The sequence below is a fragment of the Alosa alosa genome, chromosome 10 (assembly GCF_017589495.1).
Source record: "Alosa alosa isolate M-15738 ecotype Scorff River chromosome 10, AALO_Geno_1.1, whole genome shotgun sequence".
NCBI lineage: Eukaryota > Metazoa > Chordata > Actinopteri > Clupeiformes > Clupeidae > Alosa > Alosa alosa.
Window position 1 is genome coordinate 22,342,891 of NC_063198.1, and position 25,971 is coordinate 22,368,861.

The 25,971-nt window shown below is 46.5% G+C and overlaps 1 protein-coding gene across 1 annotated transcript in view; it reads right to left on the reverse strand.

Moving 5' to 3' along the window:
* Positions 1–404: 404 nt before the first annotated feature.
* lrrn2 (leucine rich repeat neuronal 2) overlaps positions 405–25,971 on the reverse strand; it is a 70,228-nt gene continuing 44,661 nt past the window's right edge. The window contains exon 2 of the mRNA XM_048253798.1: positions 405–4,643. Coding sequence (XP_048109755.1) covers positions 2,054–4,261 — 2,208 coding nt within the window. The 5' untranslated portion in view covers positions 4,262–4,643 and the 3' untranslated portion in view covers positions 405–2,053. The remainder of the gene's footprint in view (positions 4,644–25,971) is intronic.

A 25,971-nucleotide genomic window follows, 5' to 3' on the forward strand; every position in this document is an offset into this window, starting at 1 on the left:
ACTTTCCTAAGGCACCCATTTTTAGAAAGTGGGTTCTTCACCGAAAGTAGGATTCACTTGAGGGTCTGAGAACATGGGAGAGGGGCATGCTGGGATGGAGGAGGACTGCACCATCTGCCTCAGAGAGCTGGGGTATCTCTCGGGCCTCGAGCGGTTCTCTTCTTTTTTTAGGGGGTGGGGGCTGTTCTGAAGCTTGTTGGGATCTGTAGTAAACCACTTGCTAGTATATTTTAATGGCATGTTTGCATATTTATGGCCACACAATAGTGACGGAACCTACAAATGATTCCAGTTATTTGCTGGAATTGAAAGAGGTTAATGCACATGATAAAACTGTGACATTTCTCATGCTGGAATGTGATACGAGGCAGTTGTGATAGTATACCAGAACAGTAGAGTCAGGCTGTGATGTATCAGTCCAAAATGTTTTAATAATAGCTCAAAATAGTATTTAACACATAAGTCATCTAAATTATCTTTGAAAGAGAAGCAGTACATTGAATAGGAAATTCAGATCGATTTATGTACAGCTTAGGGTAAAAATCAAACATAAAATGAACCAGTTACCAAAAGAAGGTTATTACAGGGCATTTAGAGGGGATTAATGAAACATGAGGACACATCAATCACAGATAGACAAAAAACGGAAACGAAGCCGGGCTGCCATAAAATGACGTTACATTAGAAAATGGTCTCCCGCTACTCAGCCAACTGGAGTGAAGATAGCACAGACTCCTGGGTGCTTCGCGTGTCTGTTACATCAGACGTCTCGTCTCGCTCCTCCACCGTCTTCCAACCTACTTTTTGTCCCTCTATTAAGCTCAAAGTCAGTCTGGCTGGGATGCAGTTTTGGCGGTTGCACCCAGCAATCTGAGCGGGAGGAAAACAAAGGTCATGTCATTGGCCGGCTTATCAGTTCTCAAAGAGGAAATGGCACTCTTGTCTGCTGTTGCTGTGGCATTTTCACTGTGTGAGAGAGATCGCGCCATCGGCCCCTCACAGTAAGACAGACACAGAAATCCCTCTTATATGTCACTGGCACCAAATGCTGGCTTGTCTTGCCGCAGGGGAAGGGAGGCTTGTGCCAAACCTCCCCGACCCTCCCTCACCCCCACAGAGTGTCCTCCAGCTTTTTTCCTTTGTTACCTTTTTGTGAACTTTTCCCCCTTCTCTCTCCATCACGTTTGAGGACACATGACTCTTAACAAGAGTCGCATAGGCATTGTGAGTCACAGTAGGTGCAGGGTCTGCATCACCCAGGTGCTCTTTTCATAGGCTCATGAGACTGAATTGCTAAACCACAGATGCCTCCGAACTAAAAGAATCGTCCATCTTACGCTTCAGGGCTGTTCGGGATGCTGATGTGGAACTGTTCATTTAATGAACTGTTCTTCTAGTGGACCTGCTTCCTGTGTTCACTGGTATTTTTACCTGTGACGACACAGATGTGAACTAAAACACGCCCTAGCAACAGCACTATTCTCATTGCTTTTCCCATAAAGTAATTTTAGTCTTAAAAAATAGAAAAGTACCTTCTTTGCCTTTTTTAACCTGAACAGATGGTAACTGGAGGTCTTTTTGCCCCAGACTCATGTGTTTCGGTCTTAAGAGACAGCTGGGTTGACCCACTTTATCTTATGTGAACCACCGTTCAAGTCAGTTCACTCTCTTTCTTTTTATGAAAAAATATATTATTACACATTTGGACATCTCTTATACAGATTGGTTGAGTTCATTGGTAGTGTAAAAGTCAACTGTTCCTTTTTTTTAGCGTGACTCTGAAACTCTGTTTTCATGATGTATACATCTGAATACATTTACGAATGTTTTCAATATATATATTGTATGTATACTCTTTATAAATTTGTATAAATACCAATAAATCATTTTTTACATTGTTGAAGAGCAGAGTCTCTTCTCAGTTTTATGGTGTGAGTTGTGTTGTATTCCAATTTGAGTTAGGACTTGGGTGTGGTTGTTAGTTCTGGAACCTGTCGACAGCTTCACCAGACTTCTTGTTGTTGTGAATTCCTTGATGTCTGACGTCGTCCGCTCAGCATTTCTCCAGTGGAGGATCCTGAACTATCGGGGTCTGTTGACACTTCAGGAGCTCTTTGCTGTTGGTATCTTCTGCGGACTTCCCGCCCTTATCAGGGCAGCCCTGCTGCTCCTGCTGCTGGGAGAGAGCCAGAAGAGGAGGGGGAAGGGCATAAAAGACAGGCGCTGCCATGAAAGCTTTGGCCTCCTGTGACATGAGCATGGTGTGTGACTTCCCCATCTCTTCCTCCTTCCAGCCGAGCGAGGCTCCGCCCTGACACGTCCGTGCGGCGAGCAGGAGAAGCAGCGCGGACACGGCGAGCAGCACAGCGGGGGTCAGGTCGGGCGTCTCGGCTGTGGCAGGCAGCTCTTTCGTCCGGAGGTGGACGCATGATGTCTCGTTGGGGCCCACGTGCAGGCAAACCTTGTAGTGTGTGCCGGGCTGCAGGCGCGTGAGGTTGAAGCCGCGGGTGCCGGCCAGGATGCGTCGGCTGTGTCGGCGCGTGTCCTCCAGACTCCCGTTGGACAGCCATGAGAGCCGGGCGGCGGGGACGTTGCGTCCTGCTTGCCAGGAGAGCAGGGCATAGCGCTCCCTCACGTCTCGTACCTCCAGCTTGTCTTCGCTGGGTTGGGCAGTCACCACCGGGGTCCATGCCACCCCCTCCACTCTCAGGGTCATGCTCCGCGTGTCGGCCCCCACCAGGTTTTGGGCCACACAAGTGTAGAACCCGGCCTCCTCTGGCGTGACCCCCAAGATCTCCAGCGTTCCCTCAGTCAGGACCTGGTAGCGCCCGTAGCTGGTGGAGGGGGTCAGTCGAATCCCTTTGGGAATGACCCAGTAGATAGCTGGTTCTGGCTCGGCCAGAGCCCGGCAATGCAGGGCAATGTTCTCGCCATGTTTTATCTGGATGAAGGTGGGGAAGGTGCTGGGGGCGATGAGCGGCAGGCAGCTGTCGGCCATTTCGCGGAACGACACATCCTTGACCCGCTGGGCCTTTAGCTCTGGTGGCTCAGAACAGAAGGTGGACTGGGGCTCAATAAAGCGCACAGGCTTGTCGTTGTCTGCACCCATCCATCGGATAAGGCAGTCACAGCGGATGGGGTTGGTGTGCAAGCTGATCTCCTGCAGGTTGGGTAGAGAGAGGACTGTCTGCCGGTGAAGGGCGCTCAGGGCATTGCTGTTCAGCATCAGACTCTCCATACTGGACAGGCGCTGGAAGGCCTTGGGGTGGATGTAAGCGAGACACGGGTTGTTGGTAATCTCCAGCTTGGTGAGCTCCGGAAGGTTCTCCATGGCAGAGTGCTCGATGGATACCAGCTCATCCATATTGTTCAGGCCCAGCTCCTTCAGGTGAAGCATGTCCCTGAAGTCTCCCTTCTGCACTAGCTGGATCGGGTTCTTGTTCAAATCGAGGAACTTCAACTCTGGAAGCTTCTGCAGGGCCTCCTTGGGCACTTTGGTCAGCAGGTTGTCGTAGAAAGAGATGCTCTCCAGGTTGGTCAGCCCCTCAAGGGATCGGTCAGACAGCTCGCGCAGACCCATTCCTGCCAGAACCAGGCTGCGAAGGGAGGCAAGGGGCTTGAAGTTGAGGTCCTGTATCGTATCCACCGGGTTCCCACCGATCATCAACACCTCCAGCAGGGGCAAGTGGTGGAACCAGCGCCTGTCGATCACCACCAGCTGGTTGGAGTTCAGGTGTAGTCTGAGCAGGTTCTTCAGACCCTTGAAGGCCCCGGGGGCGATGCTCCGCAGGCGGTTGTGGTTCAGGTAGAGCTCCTGGAGACTCGGCAGGCCCGAGAAGGCGGCGTCGGGCAGGTGCCTCAGTTGGTTCTCCTCCAGGTGGAGGCTCAAGAGGGAGGGCAGCTCTGTGATGCGGACCTGGCGTGTGGTGCTGAAGCTGTTCTGGGAGAGGTCCAGCTCGGTGAGATTGGCCAGGCCATCCAACTCACTCTGCTCCAGGGAACTGATGAGGTTGCTTTGCAGCCGGAGGGTCTGCGTGTCAGTGGGAAGTGACGAGGGGAGAGAGGTGAGCAGGAGGTTGTTGCAGTCCACCGTCGGGGCCTCCTTGTAGACAGACTGGGGCGAGTACCAGGGCTTGATCTGACACACACACTGATAAGGACAGGCCACCCTCCAGGGCATGGAGTGAATGACGAGGGAGCTGGCCATTCCAAGAAGCAGGTGAGTTTGAAACAGGAACATGGTAATCTTCAGCATTTTCATTATTTTTTACTTTTTTCCCTCCTTGGGATTTAACCTCTATGATATTGTGCGCTGGAAGCTTATGAAACAAGCAAGTCTCTCAGAAAAGTTTATTCACTGATCTTTGAAGTTAAGATTCAGTGAAGTTTAGGTTCAGTGAAGTTTAGCGCTGACATTGTCTGTGGAATTTGCCTTTTTCTGTTTCATAGTCTCCGCTTCTCTTAAGTTGTCAGTGAGATTGACGTAAGCTGAGGTTCGCTCTCCTTGCATGTAAGCCTTTGGACATGGAAGCTCTGTACCCTGATTCTTACGATAGGGATTTCTCTCTCTCTGTCTGTCAGTGAGTCACGCTCACATAGTGGCTTCGGTGGATATCACAGAAGGATACCAGACTGGATCGTATCTGTAAAAGAGAGGGAGAGAGGAAGAGAAAAATAGAAATGTTTAGTGTTTATAATCATGAGCATAAACGACTTGCAGTACATTAAAACTGCATTATATTCATACATTTTTAATCCAGTGTGTTCCATTTTGCTCTGACTTGGTACAGTGCAGTCATCGCATCTCATTATTCCGATGTACTCTATGCGGTTATGTGTACATATCAAAACATCATTTCATGATTTCTCCCCCCTCAATTTCCTATTTAGCTTTATAGAGGAGAATCCAATTAAAGGGAGCAACCCCTCGGTTGGAATCATATAACATCGTGTGTGCTGCCTCGCCACTCGGATATTTTTCTCCCTCAAAGAGCCATTCTAAATTAGTTCTGGGACATTACGGCTGTGCTCCCCCTGTATTTCTCTCGATGCTGGGCGAGTGACTCCAGCTGAAATGAAAGGGAAATTGGGGCTGAAATATGGTGAATCTAATTCCGGGCTTAAGATTTAGCTTGGCAAATAATCATGGCCTGGATATTACTCATCCACAAACAACCTCAGAGAAGCTGGGAAATTATTATTTTTTTCCTTCTCCTTCCTTTGGCAAGGTCTGAAGGCAATGTCCTCTGAGCTTTGGGAAGGTCTTTCTGCATTGTGCATTAATTTTATTAAAATACAAAAAGGGACACAATGACACTTTTAGAGATGGGGATGAGGTGACCATGTAATAAATATTACATATATACCATCAGTATGGTATTGTTCTCTCCAACAAACTAATAAATAAACTCTCAAATGAAATAAGCCTTAGTTAAACAGTTGGAAATTAAAGGGACACCAGGCAACGTTTTCGTGTTAATTAATCATCTTCGTAAGTCGGTATATGGTTAAATGACTCATTACGGGGCGAATGAAGGCTCTCTCGCCCGCCCCTACTGCCTGTAGGAAGAATATCCCACTTGCAAGTTTGGTGTATCCTTCCGCCCGACCCGAAGCAGGATCAGTTTACAGCACAGAGGCAGGCTAGCGAAACGCTAGAGATTGTTGCAAGCGTGTGTATAATGGCAGAGCAGTGAAGAAGCAGCGAAAACCCTTGACGGAAGACGCAAAGAAAAGGAAAAGAGCTTCAGACCGAGCGAGGGGGAGTTTCATAGAGAAAAAGCATCAGGCTTGCCTGGTGTCCCTTTAATAAATTAGCTTCATAAATGTATTAAATGTATCCTCAGAGATTATGTTAAGCCACAGGTTACTGTATTTACATTTAACTTTAATGTAAACATGTGTTTAGGCGTAAGAGGCACTTACATTTAACTATTTAAACTCACAATTCCACCTAGATTTCTTGGTTGACATTGAAAGGCATCATGCTGCACCCTGTCTGCCTGACAAAGGTGCATGTTGGCAGAAGTAACACAAAGTGTCATCGGAGCAAAAGTAATGCAAATTTCCTGTCAACAAAACTTGCTGTTTCCTATCACATCAAGCCTGAATACTTGTGAGCCAACAACAAAATGTCAGTGCCCCCCCCCCCCCCCCCCCCCCCCCCCCGTGCTCTTCTTGAGTGAAAAGCCGTGTTCTCTTGAAGGTAAAAGCCCTTCTCCCCTCCTCCCCTCCCTGCACTCCCGAGCCCACTCCCGCTCGGCCCTGTTCCATTCCGCTGCTGCTCTTGAAGATCGCACCGCCATATTCCTCTCGTCCTCAGACGGCTGGCCAGGCCTCACTCAGGCACTCGTCCTAAGTGGCAGGTTGGCAGGGCTCTTTACTGGCTCTGATTATCCTGTCCATTCCACCTCTCCTCCTCCCTGTGCTTCCCCCAAAGCTCTGCCTCTCTCATCCATCCTCTCTGTGAATGCTCAATTAGTCCTAATGCTCGGCCCTCTCTTTCTCTCTCCCTCTCGTCTCCCTCTTGTACTTGTACGCCTGGGGTTTACCTGCACTGATCTGAGGTGTTTGTTCTCCACACACGCACACACATGCACACCTGCCTGCATACACCCACAGCGTCTGTGCCTTCCTTCAGCGGCTTGCAAGATGCACAGACACAGACCCACATAAACAAACATACACAAAAGCAAGAGGCGGTTTGGTAGTGAAGGGGGGTATGCTTGTGAACAGGTGGAACTGAAGAAGTGATTTGTAAGACTTGATTCATACAGAGAGAGAGAGATTATGAAACTGGACTACGAGAGACCCTGAAATAGAGAACGTGAAAGAGAGAAACAGACAGGGGGTAGAGAGAAAGAGAAATTGGTGGAGAGAGAAAGGGGGGAGAGAGAGACACAGCATCATAAGCCTTTAGAAACAGAGAGAGTTAGGGAGCATGAGGGGGAGGTAGAGAGAGAGAGAGAGTGAGCATGTGAGCCTGACGGAGAGCTGGAGCTGGAGTGATAGCTGGAGCTCGCTGAGCTGCACCGCTGGCTCTCCTGGCAGCCACCCGAGCATGCAGCCCGCATCTTAGCTCGTTTACAAAGTGTCATGCTCCCAGCAGCATCACGCCTTACAACCGGGCTCCCAGGATGCACCTGCCATCTCCTGCCCCGACGCCCACGATCCACCTGACACCCTGACTGGTTGGCGCGGGAGTCATGCTGGGTTTTGCCTATTCCCTGCCCATGTCATAATGAGTCGTCAGGGTGTCGTGAGTGGTTCTAATGTGAGCTGAATGGAGATGGTGTGTGTGTGTGTGTGTGTGTGTGTGTATGTGTGTGTGCGCGCATACTGAATAATGCATTCCACTCCCTATTCACCGCTAATCGCTGGTGCCCTCCTGTTCTCTTTCTCTCTCTCTCTCTCTTTCTCTCTCTCTCTATCTCTTTCTCTCTCTCTCTTCCTCTCAGGCGCGTGTGGAGCAGAACAGAATGGACGGGACATTGCCCTCAGACACAGGCGTGCAGAGGGGCAGCATGGGGGCGCTGCTGATTACGGTCCTGAAGGAAACAGCTGTCCAGCAGCCATAGTACCTCGCTGCAGGGTTCCTCTGTGCACAGCACAGGCAATCTACACTGAGCACTGGCCAAGACTGGCCGTTTATCATGTGGAAATAAATCTGTTTTCACCTTTCTGCTCATTATAATAGTGTCCTAATGATTCTCCTGCTCAGGAGCCAGAGCCTGTATTTATATATCTGGGCCAACTTGCCCAGCACACTGTAGGTTTAGCGCCACATTTTATCTCCCCTGTACGGTGATTAGTGTACCTTAAAAACACACTATCATGCACGAGCCTTTAGGAGCTGCAAAGCCACACCGTCATTGCCACCGCCACCCATTTATCCCGCTTATGGGCTTCTGGCTGTAGTGCCCAGATTGCAGAGCGAGCGAAAAAACGAGCTCGTTTGTCTTCATGATCATCATGGCTGCTTTGCTTTGCGAGGTCTTTCTCTTGAAGTAGGCCCCAGCTTACTGGGGATGGGGAAGAGGAGGATGGTCTCTGAGAGTGAAGCCAGTGATTGGTTCTGTGTGGTTAACTCGGAACCCTGCCAGTTAGCGTTTGGCCTGAGAGGAGGCCAACTCAAAGAGCCGTTTTTGGAGCTTGTGTGTAAAACTAGCAAGCTGACGAGGAAACAGCTGACAGACATGTCTGGCAAACTCCAAAGACAGCACAGTTGGCACTGGTGAAAGCTACCTAGGTTGGTTGCTCATGCAACTCATCTTCAGTGACACATTTGGTGACAGGCCGCTGGAAAAAAAAACAATCTCCATTTTCATGTGCACCACACAGTGAAATCAAAGATTTTGGAATACTAACTGCCTCAATACTTTCTGGTAAAATGGTTTACTGGAAAAGGCAAGTACAGTAAGTGTCCTTCATATGGCAATATTTCATAAAAATGAATTTGAGAAGGTTATAAATATTTGTACCTTTGGATTAAAAATTAAATAAATAAACTTTCATTCTAAAGAGCAGTCATGTGGGAAGCTGCCATGTGATTTCAGTCTCGTCTGGGTCGTATCCTCAGCTTCCAGGCACCCAGCCTGAGAGAGGATGGCGTAAAAAGATTTTCATTACAGATTTATGTATCGTAGCCTGGTGCTGAACTCAGGTGGATGCGAGAGACTGGTGCTTCTGTCACGGGCCCCGACGCTAATAAGCCTCTGCGCTGGCTGCACGCTGTCTGGGCTGACGCGTGAGGAAGGCGCTAGGCAGCGGCATTGCCGCACAAGCATGACAGGGCTGTCGAGGGAGTGAGCGTGTGCAGGGCTGGATTATGGAACAACAGTGTGTTATGTGCTGACTGCATCAGAAACACATCAGAGAGGAAGACTCTACCTTAACTGAGGATTGTGTGTGAGGGTCAAGCTGAGGCTACTTACTTTCTGTCAGTTTCAAACTGCTGTGATTAATAGCATTTTTAAAAGACTTTAACTGTAGAGTATTTTGGTCCTAATTTCACGGGCAAATCCTTAAGGAACCATGCCATACACTTCTCAGTTATTTTAAAACTCTTCATGAGATGCTTTTGTAAAGTCTACAAGGCTTTTTCTTTTTTTTTTTTTTTTGCAGCTGAGCTTTTATTTTGATCCCAATTTTTAGTAGCTTTCACTCTGATTGGCCAACATCTTTTGCCATCTTTCAGGTGTCACAGAGACATATCTTATTTCAAAGCCAACAAATAAATAAAGAGCCAACAAATAAAAACTCTATTGCTGTGACTTGCGCTGGAATCAGCAACAAAATATTTTATTATTACCTTATCAGAAATGTCACATACAGACAGACATCTCTACCAGCCAAACATTTCACAAGGGCACAGCACACCGAATGGCAAGAATAAATTGTTGAAGAGTCAGTACCTGGTAACAGGTAAGAAGAGCTACTAACGTAACAGCTTATAGCAGATTTAAGGCAACAGTGAGGAGACCCAAAGCTAGTAGCCTAAGTGGCAACTTGAAGCCATTGCTCTAAGGCCCTCCTTAGACTTGCAGACCTGAAGCTCTCAATTACTGTTGTAAAACAAGCCTAAATCTCTTTTTCAAAGCATTTAAATTAATTATTGATTTTACTCCCCATCTCGGAAAAAAAAACAAAAAAACATGGCAGCATTTAGTTTCAGTTTCAGATTCTCCTTTGTCGATTTATATGAGCACGCGCCGTCTTTTCGGTTGATTCGGGGGATTAAATGAATTTGCCACTGTCAATTTCCGAACAGCTTGGCGCTCTCGTACGGAGAGGGAGAGGTGCGATGTGAGATGCGAATGAGCCACACTCTTGTCTGGCATGCTGATGTGGCCCCTCTGTTTCTCCCCTCTCATGTTCTCCATTTTAGACCAGTGGAGAGAAAGAGCTAAACCCTCTAACTTGATAGACTCTCACCAGGGAGAGCTTCAACATATCAACTTTTACTCATTATGCATCTGAGCATTTGGTTACCTAGAACAAAAGTTCTTATGTATTATGAGTCCAGTCATAAGACACTTTAATCGATTTCAGTTTGGAGATGGAGTGTACACATGATATAATTTATAAAGGAGGACTCTACCAAGCTGAAATTAATGTTTCAGCAATGAAGAAATTAACCATATTCATATTTCATGAGGTGTAGCTTAAAGTTAGAAAATAAAAGGGAATTTTTTAATCAATGTGGAATCCATTAATTCTCATGGTAAGGAGCGAAAAACATTTAGAACGTCTTTGGCGAACTATTCAGAAGGAAAAAATAGAGAATAAAAAAAAACATGCCTGACATTTTGATTGCTAGTTTGATGCTAGAGGCAGGAATTAACCAAATGATTTCCAGAGTATTATGAATAAGAAATAAAAACATTCCAGGAGAAACCTGTCACAGTTTGTTGACCCCATATCTTCATCTAACTACTTCCCACATCCAAAAATCTATCAATTCTATTTGTCTTATTTTTTTAAAAGATTTTTGTTTTTACCACTACGTTTAAGATTTAATTGTCAAATGAGTTAAAAAATAACCCCTGTGGTCTTGTTTGCAGAAATATCCTGCTGTCAGGGCTCCTGTAAACAGTTGGTCCAGGTTTGTGAGCAGCACAGATAAAATAAAGCTATTTCATTTTCTCTCCCTCACAGACAGATGATTAGACAGCCCTTTAACTCTTGGAACTGTCTGTCTTGTATACATGGTGATTGACTGAGCACTCTCCTCTGGTAGGTTCAGGTGGCTGCGACCTACCCTGGCAACAGGTTTTGGCTGTGGTTGAAAAATAGGAATGATAATTTCCCTTCAGAAGATGGTGTACCGTCAAAGTGAATTTCAGGATGCTTTAAAACATACATACAAAATGCAAAGGGCATCTGTCTCCTACTGACTTGTGTTATTTGAATCACCCTTATGCAACACTAGAACATTATAATAGATAGCATACAGACATTTTGTCGTTTTTACAGATGTTCTGTATTTGTGCTGTTCTCTCCATGTCTGTCTGAATGTAATCATTCTATTTCTCACTGCAGCTCTGTCATGTTTTGTATTATAAAGTTTGTGTGTGTGTGTGTGTGTATGTGTGTGTGTGTGTGTGTGAGAGAGAGAGAGCATGTTAGGATGAGAGGGTTGGCTGTGCAAGCTCTGTCAGAGGCTTATCTCACACTGTCTCTGAGCGATCTCTGTTAGCATGCCGCTACCCACAAACAGCCAAACCCATGCATATGCAAACCTCCCTCCACCCTCAGATCTTTTCCCCACCACAGAAGAACCCTACTCCCCCCCCCCCACCCCCGTCTCCTCTCACCCTCCAGACAAAAACAGCAAGCGGAGCATCAGGAAGCCTTAAAAGAGTAAGAAAGGAGAGCAACACCTGCAGCAACACGGCTAAAAGTTAATTGAATATTCTTCTCTTTTCAAAGGAGGTCAACATGAAACGGCCGACAGGCCCGTTAACGGAGCACCAGCGATGAAGAGGGGGACAGAGAGAGGGGGAGGAGTAGGATGAGGAGGAGGAGGCGCACTTGGAAATGGAGCTGCCGGCTGTCGTCGCACGCGGCTGAGGTAACGTTGACGAGTAGTCACCGTGACAACCCGGCCGAGGCCTGTCCGCCGCCACCGTAAGAAGAGGGCCGACGGGGACGGTTTGTTTGTTTGTTTGTTTGTTTGTTTGACTCAACCTGCATCATGGGGGCAGAGGTAGGCCGTACTCGTCACCGTGGAGACAGAGACGTTTTACCCCCCACCACCACATAAACACCCTCAACCCCCCCTCCAACACACACACACACACACACACACACACACACACACACACACACACACACACACACACACACACTTTTCTTTCAACTTCAAAGGAGCCCGAGCCCCTGCCATGAACGACAGGCAGAATCGCCCCGGCTGCTTAAATTTTTAAAAGGGCTTTTGATTAAACACCCAGCATGGGCATGGGCGGATTATGAACTTTCGGGCACCTGGGCCCAGATGTAGGGGGCCCCCCACTTATTGTCGTATATATGTGTGATTTGTAATTTGTTTGGTGTGATTTCCTGTATTCTGGTGCATTTTGGGGATGGACAATACTAAATTCAATCAGATTCATAGCCTACATCCTGATTTGTTGATATTGAGGCAATGATTCCATGCAAAGGCTTGGGCTTCATGGCCCCCCCGACCCCTTGGGCCCCTGGGCCTGGGCCCGGTAGGCCTGTGCAGTAATCCATCCCTGAGCATGGGTCGAGTCTGTCCACGGCCGTGAGGTGAGCGCGCCGGGGGTCAGAGGAGAGCACGGGAAGCGGTGTGAGGAAGTGGGCGAGAGCCAAACACTGATTACCTGAATATGCTAAACCTCTTTCATAACACCACCCCCACCCTCTTTGTTTTTCCCTCCCCCTCCACCTCATTTCCTTTCCATGTTGATCAAAGTGATGAAGTCAATTAATTGCTAAATAATTTTTTTTCCCCCTGAAAGACCATTAACAATTAGAGACATTTGGCGAACTGCATCAATCTCTGTCCTGTTGCGGCCTTTTGAGCCTTTTGAGCCTTGGGCCTTGCGTTCTATCCGCTCTCAAACACAAACACAGGTTAATAGGCAACCTGCAGGTCTGATTATACCAGCACACTCACCCACAATCACAGCATACTACAATTTATATGGAAATGTTTATCAGATACGACAGCTCCAACTCCTCTGATTATACTTAAATTGAGCTTCATTTGCACTGAATCCATTTAAGACCCCTTGGTGTGTATGAAAGGGCCCTTCATTATGAGACAGGTGGCCTTGATTATCTCTTAATTCCTTGTTTGATTGGCAATTAATACTAATTGTGTCTCTATCATTAACCAGGTTAATGTATAGTTGGGCAGGTGTTATCTTGTTTTATCAGGGTTGAAAATGGACTCTGTGATGTTCCCGTTGAGAAACTTAGATACAAGCACATAGATTTATTGCACAATTTGGGATACATATTGCAGCAACAGAACAGTAGGGTAGTGTTTGTCCTGTACGCTACAGTAACTCCTGGGATGGTTTTGGCTTTTATGTTGCTGCATTGGCCCAAAGTGGATACTGTAGATGTTGGCTGGGTTTATATTGTGTTATACAGAATTATGTTGTACATCATCAGTTTTGTTCTTGCAGTGGAGGTCTGTGTGTAAAGCACACCTGCTAAAACACACTGCACATATCACCCTCAATCTGAATTTTATGGTAGGATACATTTTTGATAAAATGCAGTTTTTCCTCTTTGGTCTCAGATTGTGGCCAACTCTGAAACAGACCTGGCCCGAAGCCGGCATGGATCCTTCCAGAATCAGCCTGAGGATCTGCTGGATGCCGCCCAGGTTGCTGTAGACTTTTTTTTATGCACTTATAACAATTCTGCCAGCATCTTGCAGACATGCGTCACAACTCTGTCTCTCTTTCTCTCTCTCTCACACTCTCTCTCTCTCTCTCACACACACACATACACACACACACACTCACACACACACACACACACACACACACACACACACACACACAGACTAGTAAATGGCACATTTAGAGCAGTATTTCCCTCTCTGCGTATCTCTCTGCTGTTTGTCAGAAGTGATGGCTGTCTATGTGAGAGGAGAGGCTGCCATGATTGATGCGTGCTCTACTCGGAGATTTTGCATTAAAAGGCTCCTCTGTTCTCTCAGCCCTCCCTTGTTCGCTCCCTCCCTCCCCGCTCCTCTCCGGCTGTGTGCCACATGGACGGGAGATGTGTTTTGCTGTGCTGTGCTGTGCTGTGCGGTATGGAGCACTCACCTTGTGAGGGAATATTGACCTTTACAATAATTAGATGGGTCCTGCGGCATGGGGGCTCAATGCATGCGGAGAATTGATGACAGCTATTTGTACATAAAAAGGATTTTTGATTAAACCGTGTTTTATGGACGGGGCCAAATAATAATTACCATTAGTGTTTTATTTCCTCTCCAACCCTCCTTTATCTATTGTCATTGCATTTTTATTTCCATCTCTCTTTTTCATCTCTTCGTAAAGGGTTCTCTCTCGTTCTCTTGCCCTCTGCCTATCTCTTTTTGTCCCTCCATTCTCCCCTCCTCCCTTTTCTCTTCCTCTGCCTCCTCTCTTTCCTTTGCTCTCACTCTCCTCCTTTTCACTATATCTCTTTCCCTCCCTCCCTCTCTCTCTGTCGGTTATCAGCTGCCTTGGAAGGAGCTGTTGCCGTGGCTGCCGCAGAGTTGCCATGGAGATCTGCCTCCATGTTTCACAAGGTCAGAGTGAAAGTTGACAGAGTTCTGCAGCGCCGCTTCTTTCCGCCTCTAAACGCTCACCCTGTCACCGTGGTTACATGAAAACATGTGACTCTTTACCATTTCTGACCAATTCTTTTGAAGATGCTTCTTTGGGCAAAACATTTCAACACACTTTATAATATACAGGTCATATATTCAGCTATAGAACACCAACTGACTCACTGAAAGTGTCATGGTAACAAAGGCTTCTACACTATGAAAAACAAAGTCCTTGAAAATCATATCCTCATATTCATCTTAATATCCCTTGGAGGCATCCAATACCCTTTAATACTAGTTAAGGAGCCCTTGATTTGGAAATGGCCTCCCTTAATTTCTCCTTGATCTGCGGGTATGTCGTAACTAACCCTCTCATTATGCCTGGGTTCATACACGCACCTGCTTAATAAATTAAATTCCCTGCAAAATTACAAGAAATGAAAGGTTTCTGTTTCATTCTGCTCTAGACGGATCTGTCTTCCCCCATGAAGTGATGCCTGCCAATGAGGCATATTGGTGATCCCTGATGTACGTATTGCTTAAGAAGTCCCAAGGTTACGAAAGCTTGTAAATCCTGAAGGTACGTACACTGCTTTTATTATTCCATAGTCCATAAAAGGACACAATATGTTGAGTTTCGTAAGTCACACGTTTGTGCTTAATGAGGAATGAGACATTGGGAATGTATCCATGGATACTAAAGTATATATGAGGTCACAAAGGACAAGAATGAATAATGAAATTGTGGATGTATCCGGGCAACAGACCCTTCCTCGTTAAAGGACCCATTTGCCTTTATCGTCCTAATTATCACCTCTGACCGCATGGCAAGGTGAATCATCCACAGCAAGTGGGCCATGTCCTTAATGGTCTGCTCTGTCCTACCTGAGTACGAGAAAAGTGCTTCAAAGCTACGTTGTCCAAAAAGAGTTGTAGCTCGTTCTTCCTGTCCATTGGAAGGGAAATGAGAGCTGGTGTGCTTATCGGGATTAGTCCGAGGATATCAGTGCCGGACAAAGGGAGTCATTTGCATTGCCCTGAAGTGCCGCCAGCCTCCACTGTCAAGTATTTTTAAAATTGGGGCTTTACTGTGCGGATTAAGATTCGCTCTTTTCCGCATTTACATTGACTTTGACAGCCCAGCACAGAGCAGCCTAGCACAGGAAGTGATCATGCAGTTTGTGGAGTCGGCTGTCTAATTATGTCCGTCTGGTAGCGTGGGGTCTGTTCAGTCTGAGGGAAGTCAACGTAATCAGACGGGCCACCCGACTGGACCAGGTCTTACTGACACCAGGATGCAACAGTGAGCAGGTAGACATCAGGAGCACAGCTCCACCACAGGACTCCTCACACAGCTGCCGCACTCTGCTGGAGACGCACTCACTCGTTGAAACACACTGCTCGAACATGCCTGTTCTGAGTCAGCACGCCTGAGGAGTCAGCTGCCCGCCTTGTCAATGTCAGTCTGAGCAAGATGCAATCCATTATCAGGGTTTCCTTAGCATGCTGGCCAAGCAGACATACAAGATTGATATAGACGTCTCACAAACCAAATAGCGCAGGGATTTGTCTGTGTCATGTTATGTAGTGGCATGCAAAGATATCTGTGTGTTGTTTATTGAAGTCTTCTCCAGTCTTTTTAATCAGGCCATACTTTGCATTCATAGATTCTGTGCCATCAGATGACAATTAAACGGCAAGCATCAGCTTGTGCATATAAAGCACTGCTTCGGGTTCTCTTCACAGGCATGTGGGAGTGAGCAGAGACTGCTGTGCATCTCAGGAAGGCCTGAGCATTGCTCCATCTCCTTACCTTTTTTTATATGTCACCCCCTCAATAAAAACAGCTCTATTCCCTAACTAACTCCATGCGTGTCTTCACCCCTCTCTTCAGTAAAAACAGCTCTATGCCATAACTATAATCCTGTGCGTATCTTCGTCCCTCTTGAAAGTAAAAACGACTGTATTCCCCAATTACGACTGTATCCCCAAATTAACCCTGTGCGTGTCTTCGCCCTTTTCCTCATTAAAAACGGCTGTATCCCCTAACTAACCCTGTGAGTGTCTTTGCCCCTCTCCTCAGTAAAAATGGCTGTATCCCCTAACTAACTCCGCCCCTCTCCTCAGTAAAATGGGTTGTGTATCCCCTAACTCAGTGGTTCTCAAATGGGGGTACGTGAAGGCACTCCAGGGGGTTTGTGAGATTTTAAAATATACATACCATATTTTCCGGACTATAAGTCGCACCAGTCAGAAAATGTGTCATGAAGAGGAATCATATATAAAAATATATATATTTTGCACCTGAGTCGCAGGACCAGCCAAACTATGAAAAAAAGTATGACTTATAGTCCGGTACATATTTTGATATTTATCAGTTCCAAAGTTTAATAAATTAGACACTGATGACTAGGGTTAGTTATCAGTGATGACACTGATAACTAACCCTGTGTGTGTCTTTGCCCCTCTCCTCAGTAAAATGGGTTGTGTATCCCCTAACTAACCCTGTGTGTGTCTTCGCCCTTTTCGTGAGTAAAATGGGTTGTGAATCCTCTAACTAACCCTGTGTGTGTCCTTCTCGTGAGTAAAATGGCTGTATCCCCTATCTAACTTCACCCCTCTCCTCAGTAAAATGGGTTGTGTATCCCCTAAATCAGTGTCTCCCAAACTTTTTTTCTGGGGACCCACTTTTTAAAAATGGCAGACCATCGCGACCCATTTCACTTCAAATCTAACATACAACCACCAATATTGTTTTAGGCCACAGGTTCTCAAACTTTTATATGTCCCCCCTAACCATTCTACACTACCATATGTATACGTAATAGCGCCTAGGTCTGGCCTACTACAACTACTATTACAGGGATTGGTGATGCACTGACTCAGTTTCTCACAACTCTGCAATCTCAATTACACATGAAACAATGTTAAACATTTTCAAAGCTGTAAAATTCTCGCTCAGTTTTGTACAAACACACAAACTCAAGTTTTCCTCATCCTGCTTTGAACACAGTTGTGTTGCATTTTGAGCACCATCAGCGTGGAAAGTTACCTAAAAGATAACATTTTAATGCACATCCGAGAGTTTGGGGATATTCTTGCATTCTACGCAATCGTCACTCTTCAACATAGTAAGCTGTTCCTGTATATCTATAGAGAGATGTAGGCTACGTTGCGTTGCAGACAAATGGATCCATTACAGCGTTAATTCCGATGTAAACAGCAAATAACGTAAGTCGTTATATTGAAGCCTATTTCTGGAGGTTTCTTTGGAAAGTTGAATCCGCATTGAATCTGCAAGTTAAACGTTTGCTTGTTTGTAGGCCTTATACTAAGACTGTGTATTGATGTTGTGACAAGCTATGTTGTTGTAAGAATGTGAAATGAATAAATATCAGAACAAGAGGCTTTTGCGCAATAGCCAAAAGATAATAGAGTTTGCGAGGTGGAAAACAAGAGGAAATAATAGCTTTTAAATAGTCCATTTAGCCTTATATAATGCATTGGTGTACATTTTAAATCCGAAATAGTAAGGAATGTGAGGAGGCTGCTATTAACTTTAAAGAATGCATCTACAATCGAAACTATCAGCCTGACGCAAATTGAATAGCCATTCCCGGTATACGGATATGTCTGCTTTAGTTGACAGCATCGTAACTAGATTTTAATCGGTCAACGGAAGCAGCTGTCCGTTAATGTTCATGCTGATTCATGTCCCTTGCATTTTGCAACTGCGAGGTCCATAGCAGGCGCCCCACAGAAATGTTTCCTTTTGCGAGTGAGATGCACGCTGCTCCCTCTGCGACGCGTTCGCCCCCAGTTTCAGAGCTATTCTAGGGCCGTCACTGTGGTAAACAAACTATATCCGAATAGAAAACTAATAGCTTTCCTGGTTAAATGGTATAAGCTAGGCCTATTACACAACATAAATTGCGCTGGCGACCCAAATAAAATCTCCTGCGACCCAGTCTTTGGGAACCAATGCCCTAACTAACCCTGTGTGTGTCTTCGCCCCTCTCGTGAGTAAAATGGCTGTATTCCCGTAACTAACCCTGTGTGTGTCTTCGCCCCTCTCCTCAGTAACATGGGATGTGTGGGCCTCTCCTCTCTCCTCTCCCTGCTCTTCGTCTGGCTGATTCATGAGGGAGATGTAGTCATTTGTTTTGTCGCTGCTGACACTGCTGCATGGATCATTCAGTCTCACTTCACCCTCGCCAATCCATTTCCCATCATTTTCTCCCCTCTTCCCTCTCTCTCTCTCCCTCTACCATCCTCCATCTTTCCCTTCCTTTCTCTCTCCATCCATCCCTCTCTCGTCTTCCCTCCTTTACTCTTTCCATACCTTCTATCAATCCTTCCCCCCTTTTCATTCTCCATTCATCTCTCTCTATCTCCCTTCTTCCCTCTCCCTCCCTCTCTCTCTCTCCTCCTCCCTTCACTGGGTCGGATGCAGCCCAGTAACTCGGATACACAGGGGGAAAATGAAAGCTATTTTATTTACCCACAACGACTGGGGGAGAGAAGGGGCCTCAGCTTCCCCTGTTCCCTCTTCCACTCTCCCTGGGGTTTCCGTCACAAGTCTCCCAGCGTTTTGTCTGGCCCAACCCCCTCCCTCCCCTCTCCACCATCACTCTCTTTCTCTCTCTCCCCCTCTCTTTCTCTCTCTCTAACTCTCTTTCTCTCTTCCCCTCTCATGTTTCTCCTCACCATCTCTGTCTCTCTGTGCAGCAGGAAGGAAGCACAGCAGCAGGAGAAGAGGAGAGGAGGGGAGAGGAGTGATGGCATCCATCCTCCCGCTGAACAGACTGAAGCAAATTGGCTGTGACACACTCATCATCCTGAATGTGGCAGACGCAAGACCAAGTGTGTTACGCAATTAGTTAACCCCCCAGGACACCTCCACCATCGACCCCTCCCACACCCCCTCAACCCTCCTCTGCCTTCCTGGGAGCCCACGAGACCCTTTCAGAGAGGCGGGGAAATGAGATGGCAAGCCCCTTAATGAGGTGAGGAGAGGAGAGGTGAAAAACACTTTCATAAAAGGCACTGCAGCAAGAGGCCTTTTTTTTTACATGCATAGCCTGCTGCCTTATGGAGCTGTGTTCTGCTTCCAATACAACTGAAGAAGAAAGAAGGTAACTGTACATGGCAGGAGATAATCAGTGTGTTTTGGGCATTTCTGTCGCAAAGCGCGTCCCTCCAGGTCTAATTTTGGCATTCTGCATATCGAGGGCCGTGGCAGTGTATGGGCGGCTCTGGTGGCGTTTGACATTTCCACAGAGGAGGTGCGGAGTTTGGGGGAGCGGCGGGGGTAGGGATGGGTGGGCAGAAATGAGTCATCTGTCGAGGGTCACCTTCCGTCATACAGCCCTCAATAGTATTGACAGAGACCGGCCCGTAGCCGCATCATTCGTCTTCATTAGGGTTTGGGCTTTGAGCGTTGGTGGCTCCGGCTCCCATGAGGCCGTGCGGCTATCCCCCCCCACCCCCACTGCTCCCCCTGTCCACCCGCCCATCTCTGCCAGTCTGCTCACTCTCCCCTAACACCAAGCAGTGGCCCTCCCCAGCTCAATCAGCTTATCACCTGAGGGGAGTGAGTGAGTGTGTGTGTGTGTGTGTGTGTGTGTGTGTGTGTGTGTGTGTGTGGGGGTGGGGAGGCGTCGGCGATCGGTGTCATTTTAACTCAGAGGAAACTAGGGCAAGGAGGATCACAGTAGCTGAACACATCTCACTGTAGATTGAGGAGGAGGATGATTGATATAAACACAAAAGCTTAAATCAAGACATTAATGCCTTTAATAAACTACATTTGATTTGTGTACATGTAAGAAGCGTGAGTGTTTCACATAGTCTCTAGTGTTTTGTCCCATTTGCTTTATTAGCGGTTTGACAGAGATTTAGGCTGAGCTGACAGTGGCCCACATCTGGCCCAGATTTGGTTCTGATTTTGCCCAGCTGTGCTTGTGTGGGTGTTTACTGAACAGCTCTTATTGGCTACTCATGCTTTCTCTGTGTCTTTTTACCCCCACTGTGGTGGTTCCAGTTCTTTAAGGCAGTAGTGCGCTAGTCCGTGGCCAGCCAGTGTGTTTTTAGCAGTCTGTGTCCAGACGGGCGTGGATTATCTTCCTGCTATGCTAGCAGACCCTCTCATCCACTGCCTACTGGTTCAAAACACCCTTTAAATGGAACGGGTCACTGGAGACACACACGCACACACACACACACACACACACACACACACACACACACACACACAAACACAAAAAGCGTGATACCATATGAGAAGTACAGCACAGAATGGTTCCTGCGTTACAGACACACACACCTGCACATGCATTTAAACACACACACTCACATACATGCATGTACACACAAGCGCACACACACACACACACACACACACACACACACATACACACTCACACAGGCTGTACAGCATCCTGACCGAGAGTAAGGCTTCCTGACAAGCTGGATATTGCAGGCTCCCCTGCAGAGACAAACTCCTCACGCTTCTCTTCCCTGGGTCCAAACACGTCTGTTTCTCCGACAGCTAAACTGGGCAGGCCACAGCCCCAAACCCACTGCATGCCCAAACACATTATATTTTACACACACACTCACACTCACACTCACACTCACACACACACACACTCACTCACTCACTCACACACACACACACACACACACACACACACACACACACACACTCTCCCTCTATTTCTGTCACTGCCAGTGTCTCTCTCTCTCTCTCTCTCTCTTCCTCCCTTCATTGCAACTGATACTGTCCAGTAACACAAATGCACACTGAAACAGATATATTTCTCCAAGAGCTTCCTCTCTGTACAGAACCCGTACTCACCGAATGCTCAAACACACAACACAGTAATTTCTGAGAAACCTACCACAGCTCAGGACACACAGTTCATCCCTGCCGAATGCTCGAACACATTATGTTTTACATGCGCTGGTGTCACAATGCATTCCAAAGCCCGGTCACACTTCTCTGGTTGTATTTAACACTCAAGGGAACGTTTTTTGTGCTGGTGCGGCATTACTGTAAAAGCAGAAAGATTATATTATCTCAGCAGTGGCGAGAAAATGTAATATGAATGGTACCAAGCACTGGCTGTGCCACCTGCCGAAATGCTGTCCCCATGAATCAGTAGCAGTCTTGCCTCACTCTCCCATACAAAACATGTGTTTCCCCATATATACCCCACATGGAATTCACTAGGGGTCTCTTCAGCCCATAGAATTAAAATAGAAAGAATGATGGATTAGTATAGAATTAAAGTACAAACATAATAACCAACAGTTGAGGTCCATTATGTCACCCCTGTTGTTAAATTTCCTCTTTGGAAAACAGTGAAACATATCCTCTCTGCTCTTTTCTAACCCTACAGTTCTTGTCAGGCCTAGTCCACATGCACACTGGTATCAAATGGGGATTTTCATCTTTCATTTTTATATCTATGTCTTTCCCATGAAAAGGCAAACACACTCAAGTGTAAATGCTGTAAAGAGCATTCCAAACAAACAGGTGGTGATATAACCTTAACCGCAAAGCTGTTCACCAATCAGAAGCAAATGGAGTTTTTGAAAATCTTCTGGAAAAAACCCTTTAGAGAACAATTCTGTACACATGAATAAGGCCTCTGAGCAGGCTGAGTGGAGCCCAATGCGTCCCAGATGAAGCATGACTATGGAGTAGATCTGGCATGGATCCATCCTGGAGGGCCATGCAGGATATGTTATTAATGAAGCTCTAGCTGGCATCGCTACAGCAAAGAGCCATACTGGGGTGGCACCTTATAAAGCTGAAGGAGGGAGTAGCGGGGGAACTGTGGTACCCTGTTCTTTATAGCTGTGGGAGAGAGATTTGGGAGCACTATGCTAACCTGTTTGGTGTTGAGAGGGTTGGAGGAACTCTGGTACCCTGCTGTTTATGGACCCTTTCAACAATAAAAACAAAAACAATGCTTGAACATTCTATTTGGGCTCCAATCTACTTCCTCTGCATTAAGATAACATATTGAATGTTAAAAAGGAAGTCTTGTGGGGCCAACTATGATGCTGATAATGGAACTCTCTTGAAAGGGTCTATAGCTGGGGAAAAGAGATTTGGGAGCACTACGCTAACCTGTTTGGAGTTGAGAGGGTTGGAGGAACTCTGGTACCCTGCTGTTTATAGCTGGGGGGGGGGGGGGAGATATAGGGGTACTCTGGTAATGTGCACTCATAGCTAGAGGACGGAGCTTCAGGGGTACTATGCTCTCCCTGGCTAAGATATTCAGCATGGGGATGCTGCTTGCTGGAGGAGGATGAATGTGGATGCTCCTCCATAGTGATACTGGGGCTCCACCCTGCTACCTTCCTAGAGCTGGAGGAGAGAGAGTTGAGGGCACTCCCTGGATAAGATATGAGCGTGGGGATGCCGCTCTGTGGAGGAGGGAGAATGGCGATACTTGGCCCCCTGCTTGCTCTGGCTCCTGGGGCACAGCAGGATATGAGGATTCTAATGGAAGCTAATGAGTCCCTACAGGCCTGTCCTCAACACTGGGAGCACAGGAGCCTCACCTTGGAAAATGTATCAACATATAAGGTACATTAATATTTTAATCCACATAGAGTATGCGTGTGTGAAGTATTTATCTCTCTCTCTCTCTCTCTTCTCTCTCTCTGTGTGTGTGTGTGTGCACAATGCATAGGGGAAGTATGGCAGAGAATGGTATAAATGATCTTTCACACCACTTGTGTGAGACCCCTTTGATCGGCTCAGTATGTAGGTTGGTGAATTCATGCTCATGCATTTTTGATGCTCCTCCACCTCACTCACAAAGGCCTGTGTTGAATGTGTGCATGTTCTGTGTGTTTACCCTTTCTGGGAAACCTGGTTCAGAAGCAACACAACCCATCACATGCTGCTGGTCTATCAGTAGAGAGGGAAGGATTTTGAAGGAATGCCATTGGCTGTGCAACCTATCGGCCTGTCGTCTGACAGGAAAAAATGTGAGAAAATGTGGATTGCTGACAGACGGGCCGGATCAAGCTGAAGGATGAAAAGCTTATTGCTGTCACATGTAGAGGGATTTATGATTTAATTGTCCAGATGCTTCAGTGACTGAGCTTTTGCTGTGCACATTCATCACCTGAGAGAACAGGTGACTTTGTAGCTGGCACAAAAAAATGAGAGAAGAAAATAGAGCCTGGGCTTGTTTGTTGAACAATCAGAGAATGTTCTACTTTGGTATTTATCCAGGGTGATGAAAAAGATTGCATTGACTAATAAAGGACATTATTTGCAAGGTTGGGGAAATAAATATTTTGTCAGGCTATTCATTTTAGATTAAAATCACCTCAAAGTAATGTAATTGGGTGAAGAACTATTGTCAGGAGTGTACTCGCTGTGAATAAGGCTTTGCTGTTCTGATGTAATGTTTGGGCAACAGAGATTATGAGACATCAGAAATGACATTATACAAAAGGACCCAAGCACCAGAGCGGTGATTAAAGTACAGCTCTTTTAACTAATCCAATTTGAGTAGTCATTTTAAAAGTCACAGGGATATTTTTTTTAGAATATATAAAGATCCTAAGTCAGCCTGTTATGACTCTTTGTAATACTTGTGTTAATGAGCAAAGTGTTTTATTTAAACCCCTTCATTAGTCTGTTTGAAAGACATGTCACAAGCAAACGCCTTTCTTACTGCTCTCAACGAACACCTTATTATGCAAGGCAGTAGATGACTTCATTACTTCAACTGAAATGCCATCCTATGCAAAGTTTAAGCTTATGTTATGCAAAGTTTAAGCTTAATGTGTTACTTTCCCTTAATATACCTTTCTATAGATCCTGTATTTGATAATATGATGTGACCCCATGTGACTTAACAGTATGTTATTTTTTAATCTATACAGACATTTGCTTTAAACTTTTCATCTTATTTTTTCTCCAGCGCTGTAACATGTTTTGTCATATTCTTTGATGTTCTTTCATGTCCTTGATGTTGCCCAGTTCAGGCTGTTTTTTTAAGTGATTTGTTGGCTGCCCTCCCCTCCCTCTGCATCAGTCTCTGGGCCATCTGTCTGCGTAAGCCCCTCTCCTGGCTTCACTCTGTATCTGCAGCCCGCCAGGGAGAAGGGGCCACATCTGAGGAGGATGGCTATAGATCAAATCAACAACATTATATTAACCTGCTGGAGAGCTTTCATGGGAGCTGGCCACAGGAATCAGCAAATCGATGGGCCATTCCATTTTTGATTGACTGGAAGAACTGTATCTCGGTGTTCCGTTGCAGCTGTTTCGCAGCCAGGCGAGGTCAGAGCTGTTCCCTTGCTTCATTTCCAGACGTCCAGCTTTGCTGCCCTTTTCTGCCACACTCTTGTTTCTTCACAGAAGCACGAGCACACAGTGGGGAAGGTGGGCCTCCCTCACACATCCGCTGGTGTGTTTGGGTAATAGAAACCAAGACTGGCGCTCCCCTTTAACCTCATAGAGACTGCAACACATTGCAATCCTCCACCCTGCCTTCTCTTTCTCCCTATTCCTCTTTCACCTTGACCTCTCTCTCTTGCTTCTCTACCTCTCCTCTTCTACCCTTCTCTACCTCTCCTCTTCTACCCTTCTCTTTCTCTCTTCTTCACCCTATTCTCTCTCTCTATCCTCCTTCACCCAACTATCTTTCTCTCCCTCGCACTCTTTCTTTCCCCCTTTCTCTACCTCTCCTCTACCCTGGTCTTTCTCTCTTCTTCACAATACTCTCTCTCTCTCTCTCTCTCTCTCTCTCTCTCTCCCTATTTCACCATCGTTGCCACCAACACCACCGGTGTGGAACTGGAAGGTGTGAGCACACAGCCTTATTTTGTTCGCTTTATTTTCATTTCCGTAATAAAATCAGATTGCGCCCGGCCAGGCAGGGGTATCGATCGGGCCAGGAGCTGATGAACGAGCGTCCCGCCGCAATGTGCTGACGGCCACACTAAAGCCTCTTCCTCGGCTCAATCCCCAACCAGGAAACGAATGGCTTCCCAGCCCCAGCACAACTTTGATTAAGTAAAACCTGCCTGCCTCCTACAGACCTGGGAAAAGCTTGCGACCACCACCGCTACGCTGCTACTGCTACCAGCTGAGTGGGACTGCTGTAGGCTGAAAGTTGGTTAGCATTACCACACACTCTAGTGTTAGTGGATCCCTGTGGACCAGAGGTGTTTTGAGTCAATACTGTTTTGGCAATAAAGGATACGGGCTGAACAACAGGCTCAGGCATTTTTATTTAGTTATGGTTTTGGGAGCATTCACAAACACATAGACACACACAAGTACAGTAACACAGAAATACAAGCACAGACACACACACAGACACACACAGACACACACACACGCACACGCACACGCACACACACACACACATGCCATTTTAAATGAGAAGCACCCCCTAAGGCTGCATCCGTGGAGGTATTTCCACATATATTTTGCAGCATTCCAGTATATTAACAATTCCTGGCTCTGTTTTCTGTCTGCACTCTGAATTCTGATTTGTGGTGGTGGGGGGGTATGTTTTTGGAACACTGGCGAGCCCTTCATTGGCTGAGCCTCTATAGTTATTTCCCTTGTATACTTTGAGCTGATACTATGAGCTGCAGAACCAAAGTGTCAGTAATTGGGAGGAGTC